Source organism: Gracilinanus agilis, chromosome 5 (assembly GCF_016433145.1).
Source record: "Gracilinanus agilis isolate LMUSP501 chromosome 5, AgileGrace, whole genome shotgun sequence".
Lineage (NCBI taxonomy): Eukaryota > Metazoa > Chordata > Mammalia > Didelphimorphia > Didelphidae > Gracilinanus > Gracilinanus agilis.
The window spans coordinates 58,471,214-58,487,883 of NC_058134.1; the positions used below are offsets into that span (position 1 = coordinate 58,471,214).

At 35.7% G+C, this 16,670-nt stretch overlaps 1 protein-coding gene and 1 pseudogene across 1 annotated transcript in view; one reads left to right on the plus strand and one right to left on the minus strand.

Annotated features, from left to right (window-relative positions):
- SLC39A12 (solute carrier family 39 member 12) overlaps positions 1-16,670 on the plus strand; it is a 119,491-nt gene that overhangs the window by 38,093 nt on the left and 64,728 nt on the right. Inside the window, exons 4-5 of the mRNA XM_044678361.1 lie at positions 3,387-3,565; positions 12,949-13,120. Of these exons, the coding sequence (XP_044534296.1) occupies positions 3,387-3,565; positions 12,949-13,120 (351 nt within the window). The remainder of the gene's footprint in view (positions 1-3,386; positions 3,566-12,948; positions 13,121-16,670) is intronic.
- Positions 16,032-16,455, minus strand: LOC123249358 (annotated as a pseudogene).

Consider the following 16,670-nt stretch of genomic DNA (forward strand, 5'->3'; position numbering starts at 1 on the left):
ACCATGTTAAAAATGAATATTAATAAATGTAAAAAAAAAAAAAAAAAAAAAAAGAATGATTAGACCACAACTCCATTAATAATACATTAGTGTCTCAATTTTGCCATATCTCCAACAATTATGATTTTTCTTTTCTGTCTTATTGACCAATATGCTAGGTATGAGGTGGGACCTTAGAATTGTTTAATTTAATTTTTCTCTAATCAACAGTGATTTAGTGCATTTGTTTTTAAGATCACTGCTTTATAGTACAGTTTAAGATTGGGTACTGCTAGGCCCCCACCTTTCACATTTTTTTCATTACTTCCCTTGATATTCTTGATCTTTTGTTCTATCAAATGAACTTTGTTATAATTTTTTCTAATTCAATAAAAAAGTTTCTTGGTAGTTTGATAGGTATGGCACTGAATAAATAAATTAATTTGGGTAGGATTGTTATTTTTATTATATTAGTTTGTCCTACCCAGGAGCAATTAATGTTTTTCCAATTATTTAAATCTATTTATAATTCCATGGAAAGTGTTTTGTATTTGTGTTCATATAATTTCTGTGTTTGTGTAGGCAAACAGATTCATAAATATTTCATATTTTCTAGGTGATTTTAAATGGAATTTCTCTTTCTAACTCTTGCTGCTGAGTTGTGTTGGAAATATATGGAAATACTGATGATTTATATAGGTTCATTTTGTATCCTGCAACTTTGCTAAAGTTGTTGATTTCCACTAGCTTTTTAGTTGGTTCTCTAGGATTCTTTAAGTAGACCATCATATCATCTGCAAAGAGTGATACATCATTTAGCCTCCTCATTGCCTACTTTAATACCTTCAATTTCTCTTTCTTCTCTAATTGCTACTGCTAGCATGTCTAGTACAATGTTATATAATAGAGGTGATAATGGACATTCTTGCTTCACTCCTGATTTATTGGGAATGCAGATGACACTTGCTGATGTTTTAGATATATACTGTTTATTATTTTAAGGAAAGGACCGTCTATTCCTATACTTTCTGGTGTTTTCAATAGGAATGGGTGTTGTATTTTGTCAAAAGCTTTATCTGCATTTATTGAGTTAATCATGTGATTTCTGTTGGTTTGATTATTGATATGTTCAATTATGTGGATAGTTTTCCTAATATTGAACTATCCTTACATTCTTGTTATAAATCCCATGTGGTCATAATGAATAATCCATGTGATAACTTGCTGAAGTCTTTTTGCTAGTATTTTATTTAAGATTTTTGCATCTATGTTCATTAAGAAGATTGGTCTGTAATTTTCTTTCTCTGTTTTCGGTCTGCCTGACTTTGGAATCAGTGCCACATTTGTGTCATAAAAGAAATTTGCTTATTTTGCCAACTAGTTTGCATAGTATTGGGATTAGTTGTTCTTTAAATGTTTGAAAGAATTCACTTGTGAATCCATCTGGCCTAGGTGATTTTTTTTCTCAGGGAGTTTCTTGATGGCTTGTTCAATTTCTTTATCTGAGATGGGATATTTTAAGTATTCAATTTCCTTTTTTTTTAATCTAGGCAATTCATATTTTTGTAGACATTCACCCATTTTACCTAGATTGTCATATTTATTGCCATATAATTGGGCAAAAGAGTTCTTAATAATTACCTTAATTTCCTCTTTGTTAGAGGTGAGGCTGTGCTTTTCATCTTTGATACTGTCAATTTAATTTTGATCTTTCTTCTTTTTTATTAAATTAACTTGTGCTTTATCTATTTTATTTGTTTTTTTTCAAAGTACCAGCTCCTAGTCTTATTTATCAGTTCAATAGTTCTTTTACTTTCAATTTTATTCATTTCTCCTTTGATTTCCAATTTGGTTTTTACCTGGGGATTTTTTATTTATCTTTCTAGTTTTTTAAGTTGCATGCTCATTTCATCAACCTCTTCTCTCTCTGATTTGTGGCTATATACACTAAGGGATATAAATTTTCCCATGAGTACTGCTTTGATTGCACCCCATAGATTTTGATAAGTTGTTTCCTCATTGTCATTCTCTTCAATGAAATCAGTAATTGTTTCCTTGGTTTTTTTCTTTTATCCACCAGTTTTGAAGAATTAGATTATTTAGTTTCTAATTAATTTTAAATCTGCCTCTCCACAAGCCCTTATTGATTATGATTTTTATTGCATCATGGTCTTAAAAAATTGCATTTATTATTTCTGCTTTCCTACATTTGTTTGCAATGTTTTTATGCCCTAGTACATGGTCAGTCTTTGTATATGTGCCATGTACTGCTGAAAAGAAGGTATATTCCTTTTTATCCCTATTTATTTTTCTCCAGATAGCTATTATCTCTAATTTTTCTAACATTCCATTCACTTCCCTTACTTCTTTCTTATTTTTTCTGTTTGATTTGGCTAGTTCTAGTAGAGGAAGTTTGAGGTCTCCTACTATTATGGTTTTATTATCTATGTCCTCCTTAAGCTCCTTTAGTTTTTCCTTTAGAAATCTGAATGCTGTACCAATTTGTCTGTATATGTTAAGTACTGATATTTCTTCATTATTTATACTGCCTTTCATCAAGATGTAATTACCACACTTCCCAGCTGTGTGACCCTGGGCAAGTCACTTGACCCCCATTGCCTACCCTTACCAATCTTCCACCTATAAGTCAATACACAGAAGTTAAGGGTTTAAAATAAAAAAAAAGATGTAATTACCTTCCTTAACTTTTATAATGAGATCTATTTTTGATTTAGCTTTGTCTGAGATCATGATTGCTATTCCTGCCTTTTTTGTCTCAATTGTAGCCCAGTAAATTCTTCTCTGCCCTCTTACCTTTACCCTGTGTTTGTCTATCTGCCTTAAGTGTGTTTCTTGTAGACAGCATATGGTAGGATTCTTGTTTACAATCCATTCTACTATCAACTTCCTTTTTACTGGTAAGTTTGTCCCATTTACATTCACATTTATGATTACTGTCTGTGTATTCCCCTTCATTTTGACTTCAGGGCGGCATTCTTAATCAGGTATCAGGAGGGTGGATTCAAGTGTCTCAGAAATCCCTTCCATCTCTGATATCATCATCTCAGAATTTCTCCTGAGTATAATAGGGTTTTCTCACCTATCCCTTAGGCTACATCTTTATAATATTCATTAGAGCCTAATTTCCTTTACAAAATATCCCCTGAGCTATGGTCACCAATCTAAAAAGAGTAAAACAGATCAAAGAACTATCAGATTTAGAGCTACAAAGGGATTTAGAGTGAATCTAGACCACCATTCCCATTACTACAGATAAGAAAAGGATGTTTTTTACCTATCATTTACATAACTAAATCTTATGATTGCATATACAGTATTTTTCCTATAGATTAAAAATGACAACAACATGTACTCTGACATCAGTTTTTCTTTAATGACATTTCTAGAAATAGATCAGCTTCTCAATCTTCTTTGGACCAAAAGTCCCTGTAACAAAAGAGAACAAATGTTCCCACACAAAAGGAGATGGAAAAACCTGACCATTCAAGACTGGGCCTATCTCAATCTTTCAGCTTCTGCTGCCCTGGATGGAGACCCAAATGACAATTCTGCAGCCTTGAACCAGGTACAAACATTGTTCTTCTTATCCCCAATTAGTCTCACTGATCAGAAATTATCTGGACAAATCAAGGGTTTATGTAGGAGAAAGCAAATTTAAAGATAATTGTTGCATTTTGTTCTATGAATAAAATATAGAAGTTTCATAAGTCACATGGTCAGTTTTGGAAAGTAGAAGAATAGTTTCTTTTCTTCACCTGATTTCTCTCTGCAAATATATGTAAGACTTGAATTACTAGGAAAAATCACATGCATGAATTATTTTCTTTAGACCAAAGGAGTGTACCCCTGTAACTATATATACTATGGCCTATTGCAGTAGAAAGAATGCTGAATTTGGAAACAGAATCTGAATGTGAATCACAGATATTCTATCTACTATTTACATGTGACTTTGGGCAAATCACTTCATTTTTATAGGTCTCAATGTCCTCATCTGTAAAATGGGAGGTTAGGACTAGAAGATGTCTAACATCCCTTCCAACTCTAAAAATGTGTGATTTGTAGACATTTTAATGGACCCCAAAGAAATGTTAAACATTTCTTCTATAAATCTGATTTTTTTAATGTTTTTATTCTAGTCCAAGAGTTCTTAACCTTTTGTGAATTAGGGACTTGTTTGGCAGCTTGGTTAAGCTTGTAGACTCCTTTTCAGAATAATACTTTTTGCCCATATTCATAACTGAAGGTGAATTTCAGTTTTAGGGCAGTGAAAATAAAGATGAAATCCCCCCAATACACATACTTCACTGACTCCTTGAAATCCATCAGGGGATCTAGTGATATAATGAAAGCCAGTTGTTAAATTTTCAGTGTGAGCATTTATATCTCAGGAATCGGCAAATACCTCAAATCAAAGCTTGATTTGTTGTTTTGTTGATTGTATAGATTTGAGAATATGATGGAGAAAATGTTAACATTGCAAATTAAATTTAAAATGTGTTGTACATATGTCATTTTTATTTTAAAGACCTAGTAGTTAAATATTTATAAGCATGCCACGTCATGAACCCCAGGAGAAGAATCCCTGTTTTGGTATATAATTATGCTTCAGTGAAAAACCCTCTCTGAAGGGAAATGAGAAAAATAAATTAGCCTTCCTCTTTCTCCTTTTTTTAAAAAACCTTTACCTTCTCTCTTTGTATCAATGCTGTGTACTGGTTCCAAGAAAGAAGTGTGATAAGGGTTAGACAATGGGGGTTAAGTGACTTGCCTAGGGTTATACAGGTAGGAAGTGTCTGTGACTAGATTTGCACCAAGGACCTGCCTCTCAATCCATCAAACCACCTAGCTGCTCCCAGTTATACCTTCCTTTGAACATTTTGCTAGAGGCAGGCTTCTGTTTAAACTTCCATTAATGCTTTTCTCTGCTGTTTATTTAGTTCTCTAGAATACTGAAAGTGATCAGTGCCTACATCAGTGGAAGAAATATCCATGAAGTACTGAGATGGGGCATCTGCAATCTATTGCATAGAAAGAACTACGGTCTAGTTATAGTTGGATCAAATGCACTACGAACCTGTGATCCAATGATGTTAGCAGACCATGAGGAGAGACGAAGTGTATTCTAACTGGCCTTACTTATGGAGGCATTAGGCACTTGCTGCTGTAGCAAGATTTCTAAATTCTTGTTTGGAAGACTTTCCTGCCTCTACCAAAAACAATTTGCTCCATAGATTTCTACTGTTTGTATAGAAATCTAAGATTGTTTAATAAAGTTCAGAAAGTCTCAAAGGAATGAGTGACTTTAAGGGAAGTCTCTTTAAATATATTTATACATATATATGTTGGATACATATATGTGATATTTGTATATTTATATTAGGAGAAAGAGGAGAGACAGACAGAGGGTATGAGGAAAGAATAAGAGAGAGAGAGAGAGAGAGAGAAACAGACAGAGAGAGAGAGAGAGAGAGAGATAGAGAGAGAGAGAGAGAGAGAGTGAGAGAGAGAGAGAGAGTGTAAATACAGAGAAAAGAGAGAAATTTGCAGTTGAGGTACTAATCTGTATTGATAGAGTTTATTTATCTGGAAATACCCATATCACAGGTTCAGTATCTAGCCCTGTATTTATGTGATTTATCACTGAGTGCTGTTTTTATGAGGGAAATTTGTCTTTTAAGAGCAATGGTCCCATGTAAGCAAATTTCCTATGCTAAAAGAGCCTCATTTCTTCTAATGTTTCTCCTTTATTTTCCCTTGACTTGAACCTTGTCTAGCAAACAAGGACCTTAGAGATCTATAGATTCTAGTTTTGATGAATGCGAGTAATAATTGGTTTTTAAATGTAGCTATGAAAAAATGAAATAAGGGATGAAAACAACATTTTATGTATGTGTGTATGCATACACACATATATGTACTTATTTATATGTATACAGATATCTATACATTTGCATTGAGATTTAGAGATTCTATATATATTTTATTTGAGTAAGCACTTATTCATATTCATAAAATACACATATTTCATCATTGCCTAGAGTGCCTCTGGGAACTTTCTTTACTAATGCGTTTTGGAACCTTCTTTAATTAACATTATAACCTTAAGGAGCTGCCTGTGGCATTGGGAAGTTAAGTAATTGACTCAGATTCACACAACTAGTCTGGATAAAGGCAGGACTTTGGTAGTTGGACTATCTTGCTTGGAGGCCAGCCCTGTAGTCAATATGTCATGTCCAATCACATATAAACACACACACACACACACACACACACACATATATATATATATATACAGTATGTACATATATATTTAATGTTCCTTTGGTATTTTTCAATGCAAATACACTGGTTTTTGAGAAAAAAAAACCTAATATCTTTTGTGTAATAAAAACACTAGTATTAAACAATTCAATTAAATAATTCAATGAAATATTTATTAAGCACCTACTATGTGCCAGGGACTGTGCTAGGCTCTGGGGAAACAAAACCATTCTAACCCTCAAGGAGCTTACCTACTTTCTGAGGGTACAAGGCAAGTGGGATATATCATTAATACAAACCTAAGAACGAAGAGAATGCTACTATCAATTGGGATCTGGAACACAATCTATCTATGACCATAGATTAATTCCACTTGAAAGGATAAGTCACTAAGCAAGTCCTTCTAGTGACAGGAAGAAACAGAATGATCTAACCCCAATTCTATGAACAGAATGGGCTAAACCAGTGGTTCCCAATCTTTTTTGGCCTACCGCCCCCTTTCCAGAATTCCAAAACAAAATTTATTTAAAAAAATTTTAATAGCAATTAATAGGAAAGATAAATGCACCTGTGGCCATCACTGCTCCTCTGGATCGCTGCAGCACCCACCAGGGGGCAGTGGCGCCCACTTTGGGAATCACTGGGCTAAACAATGAACAAATCTGGAAAATCAAGCTCTTTCCCTCTGAAATGAGAGCCAGTGCTTTCATCCAGGCAAATCCTGGTCTAGATGATCTAGTTCGGTTTTTAATGTCTGATGTCCTCATTTCATTTACAACACACTAGACTGAAACCAAACCTCACTGTTCCTATTCTGTCTGGGCCAAAACTGAGAATTATCTCCTCCTGCTGTTGGAAGGTCCATATCTAAAAATCTCATTGCATGAAGGGGAAAAAAATCTGCTCAGGTAGACACATTAGTGAATCACTATGGGAAGGTATCTGATGTGTCCATGCCTATAATCAATGCTCTGGACAACTGGGAGCAGTCTGTGTGACATCACCAACCTGGCACAACATGACTTTGCAAATAGTTGTTTTGTAATGTGAATAATCCTCCAGGTGCCCCTTTTGACTGGCTTTGAGACTAAAAGCCTAGAGTTAGCAGGCAAAATATGAGCAGCCTGCCATTTTGAATTGGGATATAGGATTCTAAGTCTTACACCAAAAGGTACAAACCTAAGCCTGGCGTCTTTTGAAATTTCTCTTAAAACTTCACATGAGATCCTTCAGATTCAGTTTTTCCAAAGAAATTTGATTTCATCCATGCTCAGAAAAATCTGATGTAATAAGCAAGTTGCTGGGCTTGAAATCAGGAAGACCTTGGTTTGAATCTTGCTTCTGACTCAAAGGTGTGACCAGGAGCAAGTCACTTAGGCTTGCTGTAAAGCGGGTATTGTAATATAGATGGGATCTTCTCTCCAAATGGTTGGGAAGCTCAAATGAGAGCATATTCAGGTATTCCAAAAATCATAGTGCAGTTTTAAGTGATTAAAGCTGGAGACTGAATGGAGGAAGCTACCCAGATGCTTCCACGGATAGTTATATCTCTATGCAGCTATATCTCTAGGAGGTTGATTATAGTCAGATCCAGAGAGTATTCAAAAGTGGAGAGAATAAATGGAAGTCATGGGTGCTAAATTTTAAACTTAACACTACACTCTGACTTTTAGGACACTCTGTGTCAGGATTATGAATCTTAAAGCACTGCATAATTTTTAGCTATTGTTATGATTTTTATGTATATTCATTCCATCTTCTGATGTATATCCCCATTTTTCATGCTTTTCATGAATTGCTATGGCTAAAAAAAAATAATCCACCACCTAATGGTCATCAGCTTTCTGGTGATTAGTATCTCTGAATTTAGCTAGGCTAGTTCTCTGATAAAAGATACATCATCAGGATGGCATTCAGCTGGTGTAGTCTGTGGGAAGCTAGGACCATCTCCATGCCATGAGGAACTGTCCAAGTAGAAGTTGTTTTAGAATAAAGCAATTACAACAATATACACCTGAGTCAAAATAGCAGGAGGTTGGTACACTTCCATGCTGGGTGTGTTGGGAGAGACACTTGGGAGCCCCCAGGATCGTAGGAAAATCAGACTATCGGTGAGGGTGATTTAGGAACGCCAAGGCATATGGACCTTATAATGGGCAAGAAGTGGCCGTTGTGGGGTTGTATGGAAAAGAATATGTTAATGGGAGCAAAAGGAGAGATGACGAAAGGAGGTTCACATTTGCTTTGGCCATGCATCTCCTTGTCTTAGAATGATAATTGTAGTGAGAGATAATTTGAGTCCCCTGCCTCCACTGTCTGCACACAGATATAACATTATACCCATTCAAGAAGGAAATAAGGCTGATTCTGAAATATCAGATCCAGGCTATTTGACTAAATCGTATCAGTTGACTCAGTTTCCAGTTCTACTCCTGGAGAAGGATACATATTTGCTCAGTATCCCTGAGTAATCTGTTGCAGGACATTTTTACTTTTATCATTGTCAGTTTAATATATGCTTATAATTTGAAGTATTATGAATTATTCTACTGACCTCAAATGACATTCACATTCACGATGACAAGAAATATTAAAAATAATAGTGGCCAATATAAATCAGGTGCAGTTAATAAAAATCTCTGAAAGAATAGAATAGAATAGAAATTCTAGACAGAATAGAAATTATATTCTGGTAAGGGAAGTTATTCTAGAACTTAGTATTACTCTCAGGGTCAATATTTTTGTTTCTTAACAGTATACTAAGGAAAGATACATGGCCTCCATCTCCCATTTTTGCCTTTTCATTCCTTCCTTCACTAGCTAGACATTTTCCATTTGGCAATTTTCTCTAAAGGATTCATCATCGGAAGTTTGTCGCTCAATTTTATTTTTATCCTGATCTTTATTTTTAGTGTGCATTTATGTTCCATTAGCAACAGATGGTACAAAAGAGAATTTCATGGAGGGTTCAGTGCAAGTTAGATCCTTTGTAATTTCAAGTTAATTTTCACATATCACTTTTCATATGATCACATCACCCCAGAAGTTTCATTTCTAAGTAATAGCAAATGTTTCATCATTATTAAATATTATAATGAGAAATTAATGGATTTATTAGATTTTCTTATTTTCTATAACAATGGAAAGGCAACCTGACATAAAGGAGCAAAAACTGGCCTTGTAACCAATTAGAACTAAATCCCAATCTTTCTTACATAATGGCAATATGACACTGAGCAATTTCCTTAATCTATACTCTAGGCAACTCTTTAAGACCAAATTAGAGAGAAGGAATTGACCTACATTTGGAGAGAGAGTTTCCTAATCTGAGAGTCCTCTGTACCAAAGATATCAAAGAATAAGTCTCTATCCCACAGTCTAGCATTTTGACAAACAAGCCATCAAGGTTAAAACTTTATTTTGTTGCAACTGCACAACAGTGAATTACAAAAGTCATCATTGCAATATGAAGTATGTTGTGTCATGACATCTATTCGTTCTGCTGAAAGCAAATTTAATCCTGTTCATTTTTCATAGGTTAATTCACAAAATGAATCAGAACTTGAAACTGCTAAAAGTCATGAAAATTTTCTTAGAAACTAACTGACCATTTATTCAGTTTCATAATATATTCACTGGGAGTTCAGGGAAGACCAGCAACCCTGGTGGGAGGGCTTGCTGAGCCCTTTTCAGAGCTGCTGTCTTTCATTGGTGTCCACCTGCCACCTAGCTTTCAACTGTGGCTCCAAGAAGTTGTAGCAGGCACAGTGGCCACACACCAGTAAGTGCTCTCACAGCAGGCTGGCAAGACAAACCCATCTGGTGAGTTAGAAATATGTCTACCCCACACATGTGAAGACTTCCTCATTGGAGCGGTCAGATGAGAACAATTTGTTCTAATGGCCATGATGGTGACAGACACAGGATCTGTGTAGCACTTAAAACTTGATTAGAGGGGCAGCTGGGTAGCTTAGTGGATTGAGAGCCAGGCCTAGAGACAGGAGGTTCTAGGTTCAAATCTGGCCTCAGACACTTCCCAGCTGTGTGACCCTGGGCAAGTCACTTAATCCCCATTGCCTACCCTTACCAATCTTCCACCTATAAGTCAATACACAGAAGTTAAGGGTTTAAAATTTAAAAAAAAGTAAGTATTTAAAACTTGATTAGACATGGAAGACACAAAAGATATCCACTACTTGTGACCCTTCACCAGTCATTCTGTTTGTCTTGCCACTGGACTTTGATGACTCTGAAAGAGTGAGGCTGATGACTTTGAGCAACTCTGACTCACTTAAATCCAACTTATATGCAAGTCAAAAGACATCACCCTTGCCATTTTACCATTTTCCATTTTATTATTTAACTCCTTCTTCAAAATTCCTGTGACAATAGGCAAGTAGGACTCATAAGGTGACGATACACTGGGAGTTGTGATGACAACTTTGCCCATAGGCAGCCCAGGGCATATGGTTGTCTTCTAACTAGATCAAAAGAGCAATGTGATGTGGCAGCTCCCTTTATGTCCAAGCAACCTTTTAAAAGAATGGCACTGCACTGTGTGTATCAAAGAAGGTGCTGAGTTCTATGGGCAAATCATAATTGCAGCAACTCAAAAGAAACATGAGATGTACAAATTTATAGACATCTCTATCCCAAAGGTTCATACAGGTTCTTCATGTACAACCTGTGGTAGAGCCTTCCAGGCTCATATTGGTCTGGTCAGGACACATTCTACATTGATCCCAACATAGCGATGATTTTCAAACATAGAGAACACCAACAATAAACTAGGCAATATTTTCCAGGAATGGGGAGACGGAACTCAATATAAAAAGGTTGACCACTAGGACTTGTCATCACTGTCTAAATATTCTCCCTTTTTAAAAAACATTTTTGGGGGCAGCTGGGTAGCTCAGTGGATTGAGAGTCAGGCCTAGAGACAGGAGGTCCTAGGTTCAAATCTGGCCTTAGACACTTCCCAGCTGTGTGGCCCTGGGCAAGTCACTTGACCCCCATTGCCTACCCTTACCAATCTTCCAACTATAAGTCAATACACAGCAGAAGTTAAGGGTTTAAAAAAAAAACAAAAAAAAATTTATTAGATGTTTTCCAAATACATATAAAATTTTTTTAATATATTTTTTTAAATGTTGAGTTCCATATAGTCTCCCTTTCCCCTGGCTTTCCTTCCTTCTTGAGGAAGCAGGTACTTTGATTTCAATAATACCTACTTATTTCCATATTAGTCTGGTGGAAAAGAAAACACAAACAAAAGAAAACAATAAAAATTTTAAAAGCTTGATATTCTCTTTACACACAGCTGGGTCTTGGTTCTAGAGAACCCAAGGTCCAACAGTAGACCAGGAAAACAGAGGACAACGGAATATCTAACTGCCTTTTCCCCCTAAGTTTCAGCAGCCAGGATCGCCCCCCACCTCCTGCCCCTAAAGCACAGAAGGAAATAAGATGGAAATCCAGGACCTCTGAAGTAGTCAAGCTGAGACTACCTGCTTCCTGGAGCTTTACTTGATAGTTGTATTCTCCTTCACAGTAGAAAATAAACCTTCCAAAAGATAGGTCAGTCTGACAGTCATAAACCAGCAGTAAAGCCAGAAATAACTTCCCTTAAATATCTCGACTTATTAACTAGATATGGTAGAAGCTTCTAAAATGCATGATGTGGGGACCCAGCTCTGGTTTTCTACCCTTGAACTTGTTAGCAGTTCATCTATGACTGACTGAAGCCTATCTGGTTGTATCTATGTGATGCCAAGAACAAGATAAATAAGTCAGTTTAGAATTAATCAGGTCAGTTAGAAAAAATATGTCTAGGGTCGGGTTGGGAGGGTATTGCAGCTAAATGGCTTGGTGAATTGCAGGTCTATAGATGGGAGGTCCTGGGCTCAAATCTGACCTCAGATACTTCCTAGCTGTGTGATCTTGAGCAAATCACTTAACCCTCATTGTCTAACCCTTACTGCTCTTCTGCCTTGGAACCAATATATTGTATTCATTCTAACATGGAAGATAAGATTTTAAAGAAGTTCAACTCTGATTGGTTTTTAATCAATATGCTTTTTGACAGAAAAGATCACTCTTTGTGGGTGGGCATGGTGCAATCAATTAACATATTTGTTTAGACTCATTTATGCCAACAGCAACCATTTCTACATAACCTTTTCCCCCCTTCTCTTCTTTTGATATTTCATATTACTTTTAAAGATGCCTAGAGATAGCTAGCTGAAAACAATGACCTTATTACTCCAGAGCTTGTATTTAGAGTGCATTGATCTCCAGAGACTCTTGGTCCAAAAAGCTATTTCCCCTGAAAAACAACAACAAAAGCATTGGCTTAGGAAATGTGGCCAGAGCTCTAACCTACTTCATGAGGTTTCTGTACAGAATCTCATTAAGCATGATTGCAAAACACTTTTAAAAAAGGCACAAGAGAAATGCTCAGAAATAATTACAATGATGAATATGATAGATTAAATTTTGACCAGTGGATGGAGCGAATCCTCTTTGTTCATGAAAAATGTTTTCCAGAAGTATGCTTGATAAACTTCATTTTTTTTTCCATTTTAAAAATTCCATTTAGTCCTCATTCATTCTTAAAAGAATGGGCAGGCATACTGAGTTTGATCCAATGGTGTGGTTAATAACAATACACATTTTCTTGCTTAGGCTTGCTTCTCTGCCAAGGAGCTTGTGGAGATATTTTTACCGAACAGCCATTCTCCTATTTCCAAGGAGCACTTCCAGCAAATCAGCCCAGCGATCATTCAGCAACTACTCAGTTGCTCTTGCCAGCTCACAAAATACCAGCAAGCCAAGCTACCACCGACAGCCCTAGAAAGTGAGTTGTCTCCCTTGACTGTGTGGTTTTATACTGTGCTAATTCACTTGGAGGTTTGTATACATTTCACTCTCTCTAAAGACTGCAAGTATGAGCTACCTTCAAAGAAAAGAACAGGGCGTTCTGGAGCACAGGACTTCAGAACATTCACCCTACGTGATGCAGATGGGAGATTTGGCACATCCAACTCCAAGTGCCTGATCAGGGTCCAGTCACTAGAGTTATGGAGACCGAATTCTCATTTTGACTTATTCTGATTTCTCATTTATAAAGTGACCATCCTGTGTTTAAAATGACAGAAGTGAATTTTCCTTTTCAATACCCAAGGCAATCAGACTGGTAACAAGAGAACAGAAATGCTTGTGTCTTAAGAGTAGAAGGTCATCTTTTTTTTTAAGTATATTTTATCTATTCTTATTCATTAAATGGCAACCCCAATCTTTCCATGGAGTAAGGGAGGGAACATGGGGGTTGAAGAAAGTAGTATAGTACTGGAGAGGCCCAGTATGGGTAGCAAATTAGAATTGGGTAGGAAGCAAGGCAAATTGATACTGTCTACAAGAATGTATACATCAGTCAGTGTTTCCCATTGTCTGAAACCTCCATAAATTAAAGCTATTTAGGGGGTATTTCCTAAATCTCCAGTGAGACTCTATGGATTGAGGTTAGAGCCATGAGAAGATCATGGTATCTTCTATATGCATATTTTTTAACACTTCCTTTCCACATCCATAATCCTCAAATAAGAGTGGTTTTCTCATTAAGCACCCTGTCTAGGCAAGTCGTTTGTCAATTATTTGCAGTAAAGTCTTAACCCTAATCTCTCATTTTCCATTAATATGAGGAAAAACTGGTAATTTAAAAACTCATCCAATGGAAGAGGGTTAGATAGTGTCAAAGGATCCATTGGGAATGAAAATCCAATTTTTCTTCCTTGTCATCTTTGCTCTTTCCAAGGGAGTCTTCCCTTTCCTCCTTCCCAAAATCCAGTTAAGAGAATTACCCCCAAATACTTTTTCTTCTTAGCATATAATTTATATCATGTTACTTGAGGAAAACAGAAATTTGCCATGAAGCTGCCTCTCTGCATTATAGGAACTTGCAACATTACATTAAGTGGGGCCCAATGGACCATTATTCAAAAAGTATCTTGCAAGTACATCGTAACTAGTTCCCTAACCATTACATTAAATTATTGTTTCCAAGAAATTGAGTGTACATTCCTGCAAAGAGTCCTGTGGTCAAATTCTGTTAATATTGTAAAATAAAATTTTCAAACTAAATGGAAGTAGATGCTCAGATTTGGGGAAGACCTTAATGGACAAGTTAGATCTGCAGGATTCAGTTTTAAAGTTGGCAAATTACCAAATTTGACCACAAAGGACTGCCAGCAAATTATATAACCCTGGCTAGTACCCCTCAGTGCCATAATATCATTGTTAATAAATCTACTAATGACTTTTTAGAAACCACAATAGTAGATTGAGATTGTTGATAGATGATATCAGCATGATCTAGAGTAAAGGGCCTTCCAAAAAGGCAAACGAATGATGATAATGACATTTCTGACAATATAAGCTTTTCAGTTGAGAGGAACGCCACCTAAATCAAATATTACAGTAGTTGATGATTTATTTATTTTAACAAAAATGATATATTTTACTATTAAACAAAGAATATTTGTAATTTCAGTAGACTTAAGAAGCATATCCAGGCATTGAGTTTTACTTCTACTGTGGTGTTAGCTGACTATTTAAAAACCAATACTCATTTTTCCCATCCAACCTATACCTGAAAGCACATAGCAGCCCTATTCAGTTAAATAAATTTACAAATATTAGTACTTGTAATAAAATAAAAATACAGAGTATCCCTTTTTCAAATATCTGTCTTTGAATGCTTCATATGTCCTTTGGTTTCAAATCCATACAATGCATTATTACATTGTAGATTTAGCTTTGAGACAAAACACTGTACACTTGAAGGGAGAGAAGCATTACAGGATTCCAAAGTACTACATTTTAGAAAGTAAACATTGAAGTAAAAACACTTTTGAATATATAAATACTGTATATTATGTAAACAAATATCCAGAAAAATAAGAATCGACATGGACCAAAATATTGTTTCCTAGGAAAACAGATTATAACATCTTTTTAACAATGCAATTTTACGGTGCTCATTATTAAGAAAAAAAGTTGGAGCCTATTTTCATATTCTGTGCTTAGGTATCTTGGAGATTAGATAGTAATTTTTACATTCAGAGGCTAAAGGTTTAACCTTTGTTTAGCTGGCTGGCTTTTACAAATAGGACACATATAACTATGCTAATCCTTGTGTGAAGTAACACAATAACACTAGATAAGTTATATACAGTTAATTCATTTTGTCATTTTGAACTAGTATAGTTTAAGCAATTTTAAAGTTTGTGCAGGGGAAACTAGTTGGTAATTTGTTCCTTGTGAAATCAGTAGCAAAATAATCACTACAAATTCAGTCCAAGTTAATACTGAATCCTTTATTTAGCAAGCTGGATTAAAATCATAGAGAATAAATTAGAATGCCAATTTTATTAGGCAAGTCTAGAATTTCATATGTAGTACTAGATGCATTAAAACCCTATATTTTCATAGTCAAATACTGTTTTGTTTTCAAAATGCAGATGTAGCATTCCAAAGAAATTTAAACATATTCATGATCTTTATCACAAATCAAAGAGTGCCAAATACCCTAGGTGGAAGTGAAGTAACAAGAATAGTTTATTATTAATACTGCTTGAGAAGCAAGCAGTAATGCTGAAAAACAAAAGAAAAAGTGATTCTATATTATATTCATTAGCAAGAATCTAGGTTTTAAATTTTAAAAGTTTCCAGCAGCAAGCCTAACAGAAAAGTTTATAATGTTGAGCAAATTATGACAGTCCATCTTGTTTCAAAGCTTCCAGTCTTCTTAGGAGTGTATTTCCAAATGCTTCTCAGTATGTTGGACTAAGGGTACCCAACAAAAAGTATACTGTTTCACAGTAGGGAGTTTGTACATCATCATCCACATGGTCAAAAGCATAACCCACCACCCTAAATACTGCTTCCTAGACTTCCGGGCAGTATTTGTTCCTCTCTCTTGTTTCCACGTTGATATATGCAACATCATCTGAACAAGGCAGGCTTTTGGAGACAAACATGTTGCTAACAGCAAAAAGAACATCATTCACAACAGCTTCGGCTTCTAATCTCATCTTTTACATCTGTTCTTTCAAAATCTTGAAATTCGGAATCTTCAATTTCTGTGTTGTTGCTAAGCTCCATGTGACTATAATCTGTTTCCATTTTGAATGGAGGTATATTGGTGAAGTCCAAAGAATAAGCAATGACTGGTCTCGATCTTTTTCCAGAAAGGAGCTTCTGGGAAAAACTCCCTAATTGGGAGAAGGGGCCAGTAGTGAGGCAATGTTACTTCATCTCTCCACTAGTACTGTGCTTCAGCACATGGGACCTCCTCTCCCTCCTTCCTCCAAGTTCTCAGTTGGCAATGTATCATTACAGATTTGCAA